General features: G+C 27.4%; 3 protein-coding genes across 4 annotated transcripts; 2 read left to right on the plus strand and 1 right to left on the minus strand.

Moving 5' to 3' along the window:
• The first annotated feature begins 21 nt into the window (after positions 1 to 21).
• On the plus strand, positions 22 to 3935 carry LOC138188880 (SCY1-like protein 2). Its single transcript, XM_069131024.1, has 3 exons — positions 22 to 2035; positions 2127 to 2508; positions 2634 to 3935. Exons 1-3 carry the CDS (start codon positions 346 to 348, stop codon positions 3097 to 3099), a joined length of 2538 nt encoding a protein of 845 aa, XP_068987125.1. The 5' UTR covers positions 22 to 345; the 3' UTR covers positions 3100 to 3935.
• A 238-nt stretch (positions 3936 to 4173) lies between these two features.
• RNaseZ (ribonuclease Z) lies at positions 4174 to 8310 on the plus strand. The gene is made up of 7 exons (XM_069131025.1): positions 4174 to 4518; positions 4651 to 4896; positions 5007 to 5718; positions 5965 to 6287; positions 6386 to 6784; positions 6885 to 7228; positions 7318 to 8310. The coding sequence occupies exons 2-7, from the start codon at positions 4750 to 4752 to the stop codon at positions 7664 to 7666; spliced, it is 2274 nt and encodes a 757-aa protein (XP_068987126.1). The 5' UTR covers positions 4174 to 4518; positions 4651 to 4749; the 3' UTR covers positions 7667 to 8310.
• singed (fascin domain-containing protein singed) lies at positions 8043 to 15559 on the minus strand. Of its 2 annotated transcripts, none has more exons than XM_069131027.1 (8): positions 15385 to 15559; positions 13289 to 13414; positions 12704 to 12947; positions 12340 to 12473; positions 11299 to 11588; positions 10828 to 10988; positions 10137 to 10607; positions 8043 to 9897 (listed from the first exon to the last, which is right to left on the minus strand). In XM_069131027.1, the coding sequence occupies exons 2-8, from the start codon at positions 13349 to 13351 to the stop codon at positions 9692 to 9694; spliced, it is 1569 nt and encodes a 522-aa protein (XP_068987128.1). In that variant the 5' UTR covers positions 13352 to 13414; positions 15385 to 15559; the 3' UTR covers positions 8043 to 9691. The 2 variants fall into 2 exon arrangements, with proteins under 2 accessions (XP_068987128.1, XP_068987127.1); XM_069131026.1 differs by having other exon boundaries at positions 13289 to 13417.
• Between the last annotated feature and the right edge of the window lie 1318 nt (positions 15560 to 16877).

The following is a 16877-nucleotide window of genomic DNA, read 5'->3' on the forward strand; positions in this document are numbered from 1 at the left end:
GACATGATACGTAAGATCAAGACTTATGTCAAAAATTATTATAATACATTTAATATAATAGAATCAACGTTAATTACTATAATAGATGTATTGTGTGATGCTATTGAATATTCCAAGAAATTACGTTTTGTGTAGCGTAAAACATATATCAATATATAATACATTGGAATGTTAAAAGACAAAATTTACGAAACAGAAAGCAGGTCAAATGTCGAAAGAAATAAAAAAATATCAAAAAATTTCTAATTTAAGTAATTTCATTGTTTATTAAAATTTTTTAAATAAAATATATTAAGCTAATAAATGAATATTTAAAACACATACACACACGAATTATAAAGTAAAATGGATGTGTTTACGAAGTTACGAAACACTGTTAGCAATACAATATCCAATACTGTTCAAAACACTGCTTATGGTTTATCACAATTATCAAATGTCCTTCCTGGTAATCCAGTGACCAGAGAATTTGAAGTAACTGCTCATATAGCAAGTGCGGGACCATCGTTGCTATGGAAGGTTTACAATGGTTATAAAAAATCTACAAAGCAAGAAGCAGCGATATTTGTATTTGAAAAACGTATTTTGGATAAATTTTCCAGAAACGATAAAGAATTAATTTTAGAAACATTGAAAAGAGGTATTGCACAATTAACTAAATTACGTCATCCACAAATTTTAACTGTTCAACATCCTTTGGAGGAATCAAGAGATAGCTTAGCATTTGCCACTGAACCTGTATTAGCTAGTCTAGCTAATGTTTTAGGGAACCATAATAATTTACCACAACCATTACCAACGGCGTTAAAGGATTACAAGCTACATGATGTTGAAATTAAATATGGACTTTTACAACTTGGAGAAGGTTTTACATTTTTACATGGAGATGTTAAATTATTGCACAGAAATCTATGTCCAGAATCTATTGTTGTAAATAGTCATGGAGCGTGGAAAATTTTTGGGTTTGATTTTTGTGCTTTGAATCAAAGCGCCGAAGGTAAACAACCTCAGTGGTCATACGTAGAATATGACATATCAGCTCCATCTGTAGCTCAATCAAATTTGGATTATCAAGCACCAGAATGTATTTTGGCAAGTAGCGTTGGTACAGCTAGTGATATATTTTCTTTGGGAATGGTGATATATGTTTTACATTCTCCAAAGAATCTACTTCTTCATGAATCTAACAACGATTTATTGAAAAGCAAACAGTTTTTAGAAAATTTTAGAAGTTCAAATATCACAGATAGGTATCTTCCAACTTCAGAGAGCCTTAGAGATACAGTTAAATTGATGTTACATCATAATCCTGAATTACGACCAGATGCACATCAGTTTGTAAAGATTGATTATTTTACAGATATAGGTGTCAAAACCCTGAATTATTTAGACAAAATTTTCCAATGGGATAACTTACAGAAATCGCAATTTTACAAAGGATTACCTCAACTTTTAAAACAATTACCACATAGAGTTATATTACATAGAGTTCTTCCAGCTTTATACAAGGAATTGTTTAATCCTCCAATGATTCCATTTGTTTTACCTAGTATAATCTATGCAATGGAAACAAGTTCTGTGGAAGAATTTAGAGAATATATTTTACCAAACATTAAATCAGTTTTAACATTAGATGATCCACCACAAATTAGCCTTGTTTTAATGCAACATGCGGATTTGTTATTAAGATTATGTACTACAGAAATAATAAAAACAGATATAGTCCCAATGTTATTACGTGCTTTAGAATCAGAATGGGAACAGTTACAAGAGTTATGTTTATCAGCTTTGCCTAATATTATAACAATGATCGAAGGACCAGTGATTAAAAATGCAATTTTACCTAGAATGAAAAAGATTTGTTTATATGGGAAGGAAAGCCGCAGAAAAAGTCTTGGAGTTAAAGTTAATTGTTTATTATGTCTTGCAAAAATGTTACCGCATTTCGATCGATGGCTTGTCCTTGATCAAGTGTTACCTTTTCTCCAAGAAATTCCACACTCTGGTGAACCTGCAATTCTTATGGCCATCATAGGTACTATATTACATTAAAATATTGATTTAATAATAAGAGTTACATAGCTAAAGTTAATATAAATAAAATAAATTAATTCATTCCTTATCAGGTATTTATAGAATGTTATTAAGCCACAGTAAATTGGGAACAAGTAAAGAAATATTAGCAACAAAGATCTTACCATTTTTATTGCCACTCTGTGTTGAACAAAATTTCAGTCTACCACAATATGAAATTCTCTCAAATCTCGTGACTGAAATGATAAATCGTGTAACATCAGAGCACAAAGAAGCTTTAAAACAATTAGATGCCATGCGTCGTGAGACCCAACAATTAGATCAAGAACTTTCACAAACCTCCACTATGTATAAAAATATTAATTCAAATAACGATGATGTAAATATAATTCCTATAGTTCCTACTCCAAATACAAGCACAAGTTTAAAGTCTCTGCAAATTGAAAACGGATTGACAATGGAAGATAAATTTCGGTTGGTAATGATACAAATTGTTATTTATTTTCTATTAATAAAAAGTTAAAAGAATTTTTTTTTTGTAATTAAAGTATGGTTTTAGAAATGTAAGTTTTTAAAATTGGAAATATTTTTATTTACAGATTAGTTCAACAACAAGGAGTGCACCAAATATTACAATCTCAAACACCATTAACACCTACAATTGTTCAACCCACAAAACCTCCAGTAAAAGATTTAACTGATACTTTATTGAGATCTAATTTAGATCAACTAAATCTCTCAATGTCAAGTTCAAAACCTGATTATTCGTGGAAATCATCGAATTCAAATCAGTATCAGCACTTCAATTTACAAGGAATGAATGTACAATTAAATCAGAAAGGAAATACTTGTGTTCCTAATTCAGTCATTCCTCGAAACAGTATTAATTATTCTATGAATCAAGGAAATATTACAACTAATAAGTCAGAATTTAATTCAAATCTAAATCCTAATACAAATAATTTTCCTATCAATCAGTTAGAATTTAATTCAAATCTGAATTCCAATTCAAATCAAAAAGTAGAAAAATTGCTATCGTATGATGTAATGGATCTACTTAGTTAATGATTTTACGGATGTAATACTGTATCATAATGTTTATTATTATAGAGGATAAGGATATTAATCTTTTATTATCCAATTTCTGAAATTTTAAGATAAAAGTATGTATACTTTTATCTAATCTTTTAATATTGAAATGTTTATATTATTATAATATGACATTGTTATAATAACATATTATTACTCATATATTATTATTAATACAATTCATATTGGGTACATATACTGAAAGTTATAAAGAATGTATGTACAATTGTTTACAGTATGTAATATATTTCTTTTCATGTAATACACTGTTTTAAATTACTTATCTTATTATTAACAAAATTTTGACACCATATAGAATTCTGTTAACATTTTAAAAGATCAAAGAAAGTAATACATATTTTTAGAAAGAAGATAATAATATTTGATAAATGTAAACATATGTTAGTAAAAAACGTACAAACATATGTATATTACTGAATTTAAAATACGTGTACGTAATTCTTAATGTGTTCTGTAAATATCCAAAATAAATTAAAAATTATTACATCTTAATATCAAGTGCGTGCGCGCGCGCGTGTGTGTGTGTGTGTGTGTCTGTTATATATTCTAAATATAATATTTGAAGCAGCAAAATTAATATTAATGAATCTATATAGTACATATATTGTATATATACATATATAGCAAATTTTGATTCCTAGAATTCCTTGTGCTTATAGATGAGACCGATAAAATAAACACAGCATTGAAGCTAAACTATCGTCATTTGGAACCCATCAAATTATTCCTTTGAATAATGGAGAATAACATTTTGTATAATTTTCATTTTCCTTTAATAGAATTGATTGCAATGAATGCCTCCAAAATAAAATTAAGAAAGTTATTTATTTATATAATTATTGTTCTGAATAATCTCCTTTTCTTATTAGTTATTAGTGAGAGAAATTTTATAAACAGTTTATTAGCATATAAAATATAGAATACAAATATATAGGTATAATACATATATAATATATAATATGCATATAATTGTACTTTAACGGAAATATAATATACAAATACATATATGATTTATTACGCAAATGTGATAAGAGTAATGTGGCATTTATTGTTGATTAACGTAACATAAATTATCTTCTTTAATTGAAATGTTTTAAAATATTAATTGCCAAAATCTTTTTTAATTGGTAGAAGTACAGAAGCATCTTAACCAATGCGCTCCTGCATCTAACACGTGAATATACATGTGTATTCGTATACCACATTCAATAACAAATCATAGTATTATTTTAATTTTTTATGTATTTTCATTATACATAATTAGTTTTATTTTAATAAAATATATCTGAAACTTAACAGTAGATAATGACGCAACTATTGACAGATTTTTGTGGGTTTATGTACAATGTGATTTTATAATTTGCAAATAACGAGGTTAAGTATAAAATATAATAATAAAGAACTGTTTATTAGAATTAAAATTAGCACATTTTGTATTTTTTAATTGAATCGTTTACCGCATTATTTAATATTGACAATTAAATAATTTTTTTTTCATTTCAGTAGCTAATAGTTCAGTGTAAAATATACACATTCCAAGACTTACGATCGGTAATTGTCATTGAATAGGCTTGTTAATGTAAATAAATAAACTTTTGTTTTGTAATGTTGCAAATCGGTACATGTTTCTGCAAATGCATTAATAGAAATATAAACTTACTATCACGGAATAAACATCATATGCTGAATTTATTAGCAATGCAGCAAATGAAGATGAAAAAACCCTCCCTGCATTTTAATGCAAAGTTAAAGGTATGTAAAACACTTATGGATAAAATGAATGAACGTTAAATAAATTAGTTACATATTAAAACGTAATAATGTTAATAATGATTTTCTTAAAAATTAATATCTTAAAACAGGTACTTGGTAGTGGGGCAGCTGGGGCCCCATCTTGTATATGTCTTTTAACTGATCAGAGTAATTACATATTTAATTGTGGAGAAGGTGTTCAACGCTTAAGTCAAGAACATCATTGTAAATTATCCAAATTAGGAAATATATTTATAACATATTCTTCTTGGCAAAATCTTGGAGGTATTCCAGGTTCTCTTTTAACAGCACAAGCCGATGGTGTAACAGAAATAAATATTCATTGCCCAGAAGGATTTGATGACTATATAAAAGCAATTAAATCATTTGTGCATTTACCAAATTTAAAAATTACTTATCCCTTAATCGATGAATCTAAACCATATGAGGATCATATAATGAGAGTTTCATATGTACCTATAACAAAATTTTTAAAAGATACTAAAGAAAGTTCTTCAGATTTGGTAGATAAAAAATATCATATAAATGCAAATCATAAGAGAGTTATAGATGAAGAAACGAACAAACAAAACACTAAAACAGAAAAGAAAAAGAAAAGCGATCCACATTTAATATGTTATATTTGTGAAGTCCATCCACGACGTGGAAAATTATTAGTAGATAAATGTATAGATCATGGTCTACCACCTGGACCACTTTTAGATATGTTAAAGCAAGGAATGGATGTTACTAAACCAGATGGGACTATTGTTCGAAGTAAAGATGTAGTACAACCAGACAGACCTAAAACCACTTTCATAGGTACTTTTGAGAATAATATAACCATATCTTTAGTGTATACACAGTTTAAATATTATCTAACACATATTAAATTATTAACTTCTTCAGTTTTTAATAATTTGTAATATTTATAAATAATTAAAAAGTGTTTTCTAGAAAGGAAAGATAGTTTTAGGTATCTATTATAACTGCATCTAATTAATATGTCAAATTATGATTTTTTCTACTACTAAAAATGTTAAGTATATTCTTAAAAACTATTTTTAGTTATAGAATGTCCGACGGAAGAATATTTGGATCCCATTCTAAATCATCCTACTTTCTTAAAATATCAACAGACAGAATCACAGACGGAAGAAGAATCTGAAGCATTTTGCATATTTCATTTTACTCCTGAAAACATTTTCACTACTCAACAATATCAAGATTGGTTAAAAAAATTTTCCTCAAATACTGAACATATAGTTTTAAACAATGAAAATACTTGCATGGGCAGCGAAGCTGTTTATAAAAATCAATATTTATTAAATATGTTGCATCCTAAAATATTTCCTCCATTAAATAAGGATTGTTTTGAAAAAGATAAAGAAGTAAGTTATATTAATGATGTTATTTATTTATTTAGCTTAAAAAAATAATATATCAAGAATTTTATATGATTAAATACTTGGAAAATTTTTTATTTCAGACTCAAAATAATAATGTCCACCGTGCAAGAACAGCACAGACATTAGAAATACGTCCAGTACCAAAATGTTTATTTAATGATGAAATTTACAAAGAACCAAAGACATATATTGACGAAGTTTCACAAATTCCTGACTTTACAAATGTTTTAAAAGAATTAAAAACAATTATTAACAAAAAATCAACAGAACTTAATTTAGGTACTATTTCGGATTATCCACGAATTGTGATGTTAGGTACTGGTTGTAGTGTACCAAGTAAAGTTAGAAATACAAGCAGTATTCTTTTACGAATTAATAAGGATTGTAGCATTTTATTGGATTGTGGAGAAGGTACCCTTGGCCAAATTATCAGGTTTTTTGGAGCTTCGGAAAGTCTCAACATTTTACGTACTATTAAGGTATATTATTTATACTTTAAAATGATAATTAATGAAACTTATCTGTCTAATATTCAGCTTTCTGACAAAAAATATAAGACTAATCTTCTTTCTTTTTTAGGCTATTTATATATCACACATACATGCAGATCACCATTTAGGACTCATGGGTTTGCTTTTAAGAAGGAAAGAGGTCACAGATGAAATGTTGTATTTGATAACACCAAAGTGTATGACCCCTTGGTTGAATTATTATAATAGCCAACGTGAATCTATTATACAGCAATATATTTTAGTGCACAATGATGATTTGTATTTAGACTATCATAAGTTACCAAAATATTTTGAAACTACACTTTATAATAATTTAAATATTAATAAAATAAACACAATTCATGTTCCTCATTGTAAGGAAGCATATGGTATTGCTATCACTCTTCAAGATAACAAAAAAATCGTTTATAGGTAAGATAAGTAAAATGCTGGTTATAAAATTAATTAATATGATATATCAACAATTTTATATATAAACAGAATCCTATGCTTTATTTCAGCGGTGATACTATATTTTGTCGAAATCTTATAAAATTAGGACAAAATTGTGATTTATTAATTCATGAAGCAACCATGGAAAGCGGTCTTGAAGCATTAGCAAAAAGTAAATTGCATTCAACGACTTCTGAAGCGATAAAAGCTGGAAAATTTATGAATGCAAAATTCACCTTACTAACGCACTTTAGTCAACGTTATTCAAAGATTCCTTTTATTCCAGACAAAGAAGCAAATGTTGGAATTGCTTATGATAATATGGAGTTTACATTGCCGCAATTATCATTGTTGCCTCTTTTCCATCCATGCATAAAAGTAATGTTTAATGAATATAATAATGTATTGGATGAATAAACACTGAATACTATAAATTCTTCTCCTTCTTCTGAAAATGTCAAACGAAACATGTTCATTACCAACGTATGTACGTTGTATATACACATGTATATGATGTTTTAAAATTAATTTTAAGCTGTAAAATAAATTAGTATATAATTGATACATGGTTAAAAAGTACAAGTTACTATTTAAAATAAATGTATACCGTATTATTAAATATATTGCACAAGAGTACAAAAAGCAAAATATGATTTGTTAAATCAAATAAATTTTTCTTAAATAAATCAATAATCAATCAAGCAAAATATTTTATTACTATATTATTGGAATTGTTTGAAAGGTTACAATCCTGGAAAAATGGCAATGTTTGAAAAATTTTAATAAACAAATGTTTAATAGCAGAATTTATTGCTTACATAATGCATTTAGTTTATCCCGCTTTCCTCAGTACGATAAATAACGTAAATTACAGGTAATATCGCTGAAATAACGACCTTAATATCAACCTTGTTTGTGTATAAAAAAATAGAGAGCAGATAAAAAAGGTATTATATAAAAGGTAAAAAGCATATCGAAAAATAATTTTTCTTTTTTTTGTCAAATATCAATAATATTAATACATATTAAACATATTGAAACTCGACAAAGGAAAGAAAAATCTTACTTATAAGCTAATCGATAAATTACACGCCCACAGAACTAATACTAATCGATATATAAAATTTATGGTTTTAATGTTTCCTAAGCGGGTTATGACTTAAGTTTTTTTCGTAGAAATAGCTGTAAAAATGTTTTGACCATTGCACAGCTCACGGAATGTGAATTTCTTATACAGAAAAAGCGTGACCTCAAATTATACAGATTAATTCGATTATTGCATCGATTTCTTCAAAGACATTGTGTACACTAGATAGCAAGTTTACATTAGTGACATACTTGTGCGTTTATGTTAGTAGCGTATGGTTCAATAATGAAAAGGAAATATGTTTATTATATGGAATGATTACCTTTATCAACTGAAACACTATGTATATTACTTATTGACAATCTTCGAAATATGCTGTCTAGTGTATGAATTGCTTTATAGGAATTCAACATTAGTTAGTTATTACTGATATGAATATATTAATATGAAGACTAGAAAGCAGAATTTTTTTAAATACTTAAATGATCGGTCAAGTTCTTCATATTGTTTATTTTACTTTTAAAAAGGAAATTATTAGCAACGTATTTCTCAATGATTACACAGTGAAGCTACCAATTAAAAAAAGTTGTAAAATGTCAAAACTATCTTTACATTAACAACTGATATAAGAAACTTTTTTATTAGTTTCAATTAAAGATATTGTGATTGGAAGAGTAAGGAAGTTTAATATATACATAATAACATTCTTACATAAAATTACCGATCAGTTAAGTATTAAATATTGAAAAATAAATAATATTGCAAACAATACATTAAATCAAAGAAAGTAAGTTTTAATTTACATCATCAAATATTATTCAATTACTCTATGATCGAAAGACAGTAAATCATGTTAAATTTTTCTTTAAATTATTAAAGTACGATGTAATAACCGCTAATTATTCTGTAAACATGCGAATGATCAGTCTTATACGGTATTTTATGAATAGGAAAATTCGTAGTTAGAAGTATAAAAAAATCGTAAAAAAATTAATTTGACGATGTACTTCTAATTAAGTACTCGGTAGGAGCTCTTCCCGTACTTGTAAATATTAGATTAGATTACACTCGAAGCTATAAAAAGGGCAATGGATTTTAGCTATGTTCTTTTAAATCTATACTTTGCGTTATTTTTTAATACTTTTCATTTCTCATACTAAAACATACGAGCATAAAAAATAGAAGTTGTTTAACCCTGTAACAAAGTCCTTGGCCTAAATTGCTTATTTTTTCTTCAACCTTTTTATGAAAAATTAGGATATCTATATCTACTAAATATAACTTCTTTAAATGTATAAAGAGTGGATTGAATAAAATTTTAAAAGAACATAGCATAGACATGATCGTTTAGTTGATTAAAATTCCCATTTTGTAGCAGATTCATAATCTGTTTCTCCAAGACGCAACGCTCCATTCTTTCCTGCAGTAAGATATCTTCCATCGCTATGTTTAATACAAATACGAGAAGGTTCTCGTAATTCTAGATAGAATCCATCGGAAGGTATATCAGAATCTACGGTTACGCCTTCGCTATCTGCGTGCCAGTACTTGCCATTTTGACCTGAAATAAAATTTACTTTTCATGAAAAAGTACTTTGTAAGGCCTAATTTTTTAAAAGTCTAGTTGACGTTTCAAATATATTTATTGAATTACTATTACGTTCTAAAATTAAAATTTTTAATTTTTCGTAATAAAAGAAAATTTCCAGTAAATCTGTATTATTTAAAACTATGACAACTGTAACTTTTCCATATTGATGTAGATACATTGTTAAGATAACTAATGAATAAGTTTGTTACCTTTAAATCTAACAATTCCACGTTCACATCTTTCTACTCTAATAGTTTCATAGATAGCTTTGTTGCATTCTAATTTTGAACTAGCTGCACTTTTGGGCCCTACAAATCCTTGTTCACAACGTAATACTAAAACAGGTCTGTTCATCAAATAGAAATAATATTTGCTAACATCTGAATCCAATCCGTTTACAGAATCGGCATTAGCATAAAGATGGCCAGAACGCTTTGTTGCTAAAAATTTGCCGTTGTTAGCACGTAGGGCTACTGTACCATCCTCCGATTGCCAAATCAAATCAAACAAAGCATTGGAAGAACGCTTGTGTTCTGATGCCTGAATTCCACCTCCTGCTTCAAGACTCCAATAACGATCTTGCATGGTACGTACATACCATCTTTTAGTTACACGATCGAATTCTAACTGGAAAGTTTCATGTCCAGAAATTTCATCTTGATTAGCTGTCACATCAACTCCTGGAATCACGATGAATACTATTATCATATGAAAAGACTTCTGAGAGTGACATTAATTAGTGATTGTAGCTAATTGATATTAGCCGAATAAACTGAAATTTATAATTCAAAAAAATATATACTTGCTTAATTTAATAATAACTATTAACTAATACAATTTAATAATTAAGTATTATAAACCTATCAAATGAGACAATTAGGCCATGTAAATAGAAGGTACCTTGTTTTACAGATACATATCGTTGATTTAAAGCAGCAACAAAAGAGGCCTGTGGTAATGATTCTTCCAAAGAAAACAATTCATCTCTGGTCACAGTTGTTGATCTTGATTTTAGAACAGCCTTACTTCCAATAGGTGCCAAATATGCCCCATACAAATCTCTAATTAATCAAAATTTACGTTTTTATGCTAGTCATAATCTTTAAGGCAACTAAACAATCACATAAACTATAAAGATATAACATACATCATAACGGGCAACCAAAATTTATTTGAATAAAAAATATCTTATTTGTATTAATGCATTTTGCTTATGAATCAAAGTGTATATAAATAATTATATTCTGTCATACTTATATAATAGTTGTAATATAATATAGTATAAGATATAAACAATCCTTTTAGTAATATTTGTGAAGAAATGTTTTAACATCATACTATAATAATAAAAGATGTATTGATAACTCTAACCTAAGTGCAAGTAATCCAGCATGAAATTCAGCAGCATAAAGGCAATCCCGGGTACAAGAATCCAAAAGTTTTCCATCACGTGCCAAATATTTATTGTTACAAGTATGTAGAGCATAGTGACCACCTTCAAATTTGGAATGTTCTTCACCATCATCTTCTATCGAAGCAGGACGAAATTCTAAAGTAAAAAGTGTATCTTCTCCCCATGGAACTGGTGCATCTACATGAATTTCATCTTGCGTTGCACTTAAGTGAGCAAACCGTTTTCTTCCAGCAGATTTTAAATTTACCTAAAACATATTTATATAACAAATTAAAATTAACTTGATATACATTTTAAAATAATGTAATATATACTTTTTTATTATAATATGTATAAAAAAGGCAAAACTCTTATTAAGTATTGATGAAAATTAAGTTAATTTTTATAGATATATTTAATCTAATATACAATATTATGATGGAATATTAATAAATATTATCATTTCTCTTAACTATAAGAAATACTTTTCACATATTTATGATTTTAATTGGATTTAAAAAAAAATTTGATTTCTTAAAAAATTATTGCAATATCAAAATCACTTCATTCTCTATAAGATTTTTAAGAATCTATAAAAACATATTATATTAATGACCATCAATTTGCGCATTTTGTAAATACATTTATCTTCACTAATCTTTCTATTTGCATCTATTTCCGAATATTTGAAAATCTTTGTCATCTTGCTCAAGGTCATGTGATGGCATGGTATTATATGTTATTGGATTTTGACTTTATGTATTACATTATAGTGATAACAATATGTTGTTCTATTTAAAAAATATTGGTGATCTTAAAATCTTGAAGAATTGAGAACATTTTTTTTCTTTTCTTCAAATCATAACATTTTCTTCTGACATCTTCTCCTATTGTCAAAAATAAGTGAAATATTGAGGATGTTATTAAGTTATGTTATTAATCTATATATTGATAAATATAATTATATTAGTTCTAAGCCTTTAATTTCTGATTCTGTAATATATAAGAAAATTAGTTACCTGAGGTCTAGCAGCAAGATGTACCAGCCAATACTCTGCTTCACTGGGGGCTTTGGCCATACATTTAAGTTCATCCTGACTAGAACCCAGGAAATATCCTCTTTGAATATTCTTCAGAGCCCACCTTCCACTTCCTAATAAATTATAATCAATAATTTAATATAAAAATTAATAATAGAAGTTTGTTAACTTATTTAATATTCTTTAAATATTTTATATAGAACTATTTTCAATTCAAATATTTTGCTATTTTATTCCAGCGTGTACAACCTGCTCTTGCAGATTGTTTCCTATTATTAACAAAAACTAAAAATTAATAATAAAAATAAATTATATTATTATATTAAATAAAAATGTTATATACCATCTGAAGCTAGTTGTATTTGGAAGGCGCAACCAGGATCACTAGGATCTTCTGCTTCACAAGTAACATTTCCAAACTGATCCACTGCTAAATAACGATCCAAATGGGATCGAAGGAAAACCTGTTGTTCACTACCTTCTAGAGTCCACAATTGTTTTTTCTTTAAACTTGAACCATTTGCGTTAATTTTAAATCCAAAGGTTTCAGCTGTAAGATACTTAAACTTTCCGTTTATTAATCCAACCTACAATAAATTAAATAAATATTTTTAAAAATCAACTTTTAAAATGTCTCATCCAACTAGATTAATTTAATTTAATTGTAATATATACAATTCAATATTATTTAGTTATTATTAAATTAAAATATTATTAAAATGAACATTAAATCTCGTTTTTATCGCTCTTAGTTTATTATTTTGAGTTTCAATTCATGCAAGTTTTAAATTAAACATTCTTTGTAAATGCAAACTAAAACAATTTCTAAACTTTTTAAAGCTGAAATAATATATGAAGCATAAACATATATAATAATATAAATTTTTTATAACTAATATACATATCGTTTTCAGTAAGTGATAATTACCGTCCATCCTGATTTTTCGCTTGCATTTTCAGGACCGACATTTTCAGCACCGTTAGCCTGCATTGTTTATTTCAGCGATTCGGTCGCTATACGGAAACACGTGTCGCAAAAACCCTTCGATTGATTCTGCTGCTAAGTAGAAACTACGTATATAATAAACTTATAAATAAAAAGGTAATAAATGTTAGAAGATACGCTATTAATACGCTATCAAATTATTTAGAATGAAAATAAGAAACGTTTATAAGCACACTCAGAAGTATTCGAACATTTATCGCAGAATTTTTTTATGGATATATTATGTGCATTATGTGAAACCTTTTGAAATTTCGTTAGCACTATAACGAAACGCGATTATCGTGATTATAATATTAAAATTTGAAATCAATCCGAAAATGTTTATAGAAGTTAGGTACAAGACATATATTACAACAAGCACTTAATGAGTAATTAGTATATACAGATACAAATTAATATACATTAGTAACGGTCTTAAACATGCAGTTAATGTTAAAGATGATCTGACTATAGTATATTGTGGCTTATTAATACTTTGTGAAGTATGTGCTTCCAAGAAATATTTTGTAACTTCCATATACATTTTCGGATCCGTTCCAAATTTTACCAACATAATTATGATAGTCGTATCTCGTTACAGTACTAATGAGATTTCAAACTATTTTGTATAATATACGCATAAAATGTTTCTAGAAGTGCTGAAATACTCTCGTGAGCCACTGTATATAGATACAGTGTATCTTACAACGGTATAACCATCCTATTTGTGTTTCAGGATTGAAATTGTTTTACACGAGCATACACATATAATCCTGACCTCTCCGGAAAGATAATTTCTAAAATACAGTTCCCAACTTAGAATATCACTTTTATTCTGAAATTTTGTCCTCTCCTAAAGCATATTTTATTTTCAACCCTCAACTTGGTGACTCATTTGTACGTGTTTCCGCCTGGGTGGGGCCAACTTCTTCTATATGAAAATGTTAACAGTACTGTTTCGTGCTTTATCAATTACTTTTTTTTGTTCACGGGCGAACTTTATTAATTTCTATTGATCGTCTATTTTCTTTAATCGTAAAAGAAGTATGTTGTACTTTTTTATCCATAAATTCTAACGCACTTTATTCCATGCTATGACAGTTCTTCAATATCATTACCTTGATTAGATATTGTAAAGCAAAAGACATGTAATTAAGTATGCGTTAAATGCAAAATAAGTGAAGAAATTATATATAAAGATAATTGATCTTTTTTCATCATTTGATTTATTTATACCTTTTTTCCCTGTTGTTTTATTATCGTAGTAAATATTTATTTAACGAAAATTTGTAGTAAAAATTGTTTCAATTACTACTTACTAATTACTACAAATGACTAATTTTTGATCATTTTTTTATACCTATTCGCTATATTATTGGGCGATATAATTACATTCATATAAATGTATGTAATATTATATCTTAAATTCTTGCTAAATTACTAGCAACAAGGATAGGAACTATACAAAAAAATGTAAGAGTATAAGACTCAAAAATCGGTTAATTAAACCGTAATGCAAAATCAATAACACGATACGAAAGCCAGAACAATGACTGGCGTTTCATCCACCCAGCTTGACAAAGCTATCTTTAAATTGTAAATTGTAAGCTGTAAATCGATTAAAGTGACAGAATAATAACAAATAGTAAAGATCGAAGGTTCAAGTATAATTATGGAAGAATAAAAAAAAGAATTAGTCAAATAAATCGAATAAAGTAACATTAAACTGAAAGATTCTAAATAATACTTTGTTTAATAAATATCGAGAAAAATTAGATAGAAAGTGAAAAATAATTATTTTTAAAAAGGCAATTAAATACAATGACCAAAGTATAATATACAGTTATTATGCGAACTTCCTTCAATCACCCAATAATCGGTAAATATTAAATAAATAATATGTTTTTACATATCTATAACTTAAATTCATAATTTTTATTAATAAATATATGATATACATGTATAATAAAGATAATTTAAATAAATTGATTTAAATAAAGCATTATGATTTTGTTGCCAAGTAAATCAAGTATACTCACTAGACAAGAAGGAAGGCAGATATATGTGCAAGTCTTGAGAAAACACTAAAAAACAGACAGAGAAAAGTACCGCAAGAGAGGTACGAGTCACGAGCGACGAATTATATTCGTCACAATAAAGATACCCAGCCAGCAACTGACTTTGGATCGCTTGTTCTTCTCAGTTTGTGTTAAGGATCCTTCAGGAGTTCTTACGCATGCGCAAAATCTGATCCCATCGTCGAATCAAGGCTGTCTATAGAACGCAATATTGTTGGAGATATCCTAAGATTCTTTTATTCTTTACCCTTATTGTTATTTTTGTTGCTTATATTTATTATAAAAATTACTTGACGTTCTAATATTAATTTATATAATATATGGTACGTATTGGCACTTATCGTGTAGATAAATGAATATTTTCATACAATAAATGTAACAGATAGAATGTGCATCTTTAAATTCATACGGCCCTGCGAAATTTTACCAGAATATCGCGCGTGCGCCGTTTTAATAAGGGGGTCGTGAACGATAGAGGATATAGAAAGAGGAGAAGGTGGGGAATGAGCATACATCGAACTGTCGACTTTCCGGAGGACTGTGAACCACAGATCGACGACCCTACTACCTTTATGATAGTTATTTCCCCAATAATACTTCACGATGACAGTTCTCGACTTTCTTCAATTCATCCATTTCTCGCAATAATTTTCTTCTCGCTTAATTTATATTTCTTTTTTGTGAAACTTTCAAAATATTTGTTAGATGTATTTACTACTGCTCAAAAGTATTAGAGCATTAGACACTGACTTATTTTTGAGAAGATGTACCTTGATTACAAAATTATGAACAAATTGAACTGCAATGATTTTATGCTTTATAATCATAATATGAATAATAGTATATTGGAACCTGACTTAATTGATTTTTGAAAATTAATATGCAATAATAAGACTGATCTTTCTAACTGTCAGGTCTTATGAAATTATTTTGTTACCAGACAAACACTTTAGCTTCAGATCATAAAAAATGTAACAGTAGTTTATTGAAATGTTTTCAATACTAAACATATTATATTAAGTATTCAATGAAAAATCACTTAAGATTCTATTAATGCTAGCTTTATGTAATAGTGTATTGAATAATGTTTTTCTGTGATTTATATTTTTATTTGTATAAATTGAATTATATGAAGCAGTCTGTATTTTGTTTATATATTATTTGCAATCAATTATAGGTCGTCATTATCATTTTTATCTTTTTAATGTCTTAAAATGAATACATTTTGATCAATTTATTAATATATAATAACATTTTTTAATTATATTCTCCTCATAAAGAAGTACACATTTAATGTAATTAGGAATTTAATCCTAGCTTCTTAGACAGTTTACAGTTAAACGATATACAGTTATTTCGTCCTCTTTATATTCGATATAGACTTTCTGCCATAATTACCTTTTTCAAAGGCCATTTAAAATTTCATCAATTTAAACTGGTAAACGGTACATACT

Source organism: Bombus flavifrons, chromosome 17, assembly GCF_040668555.2.
Source record: "Bombus flavifrons isolate JBK064 chromosome 17, iyBomFlav1_principal, whole genome shotgun sequence".
Classification (NCBI taxonomy): Eukaryota; Metazoa; Arthropoda; class Insecta; order Hymenoptera; family Apidae; genus Bombus; species Bombus flavifrons.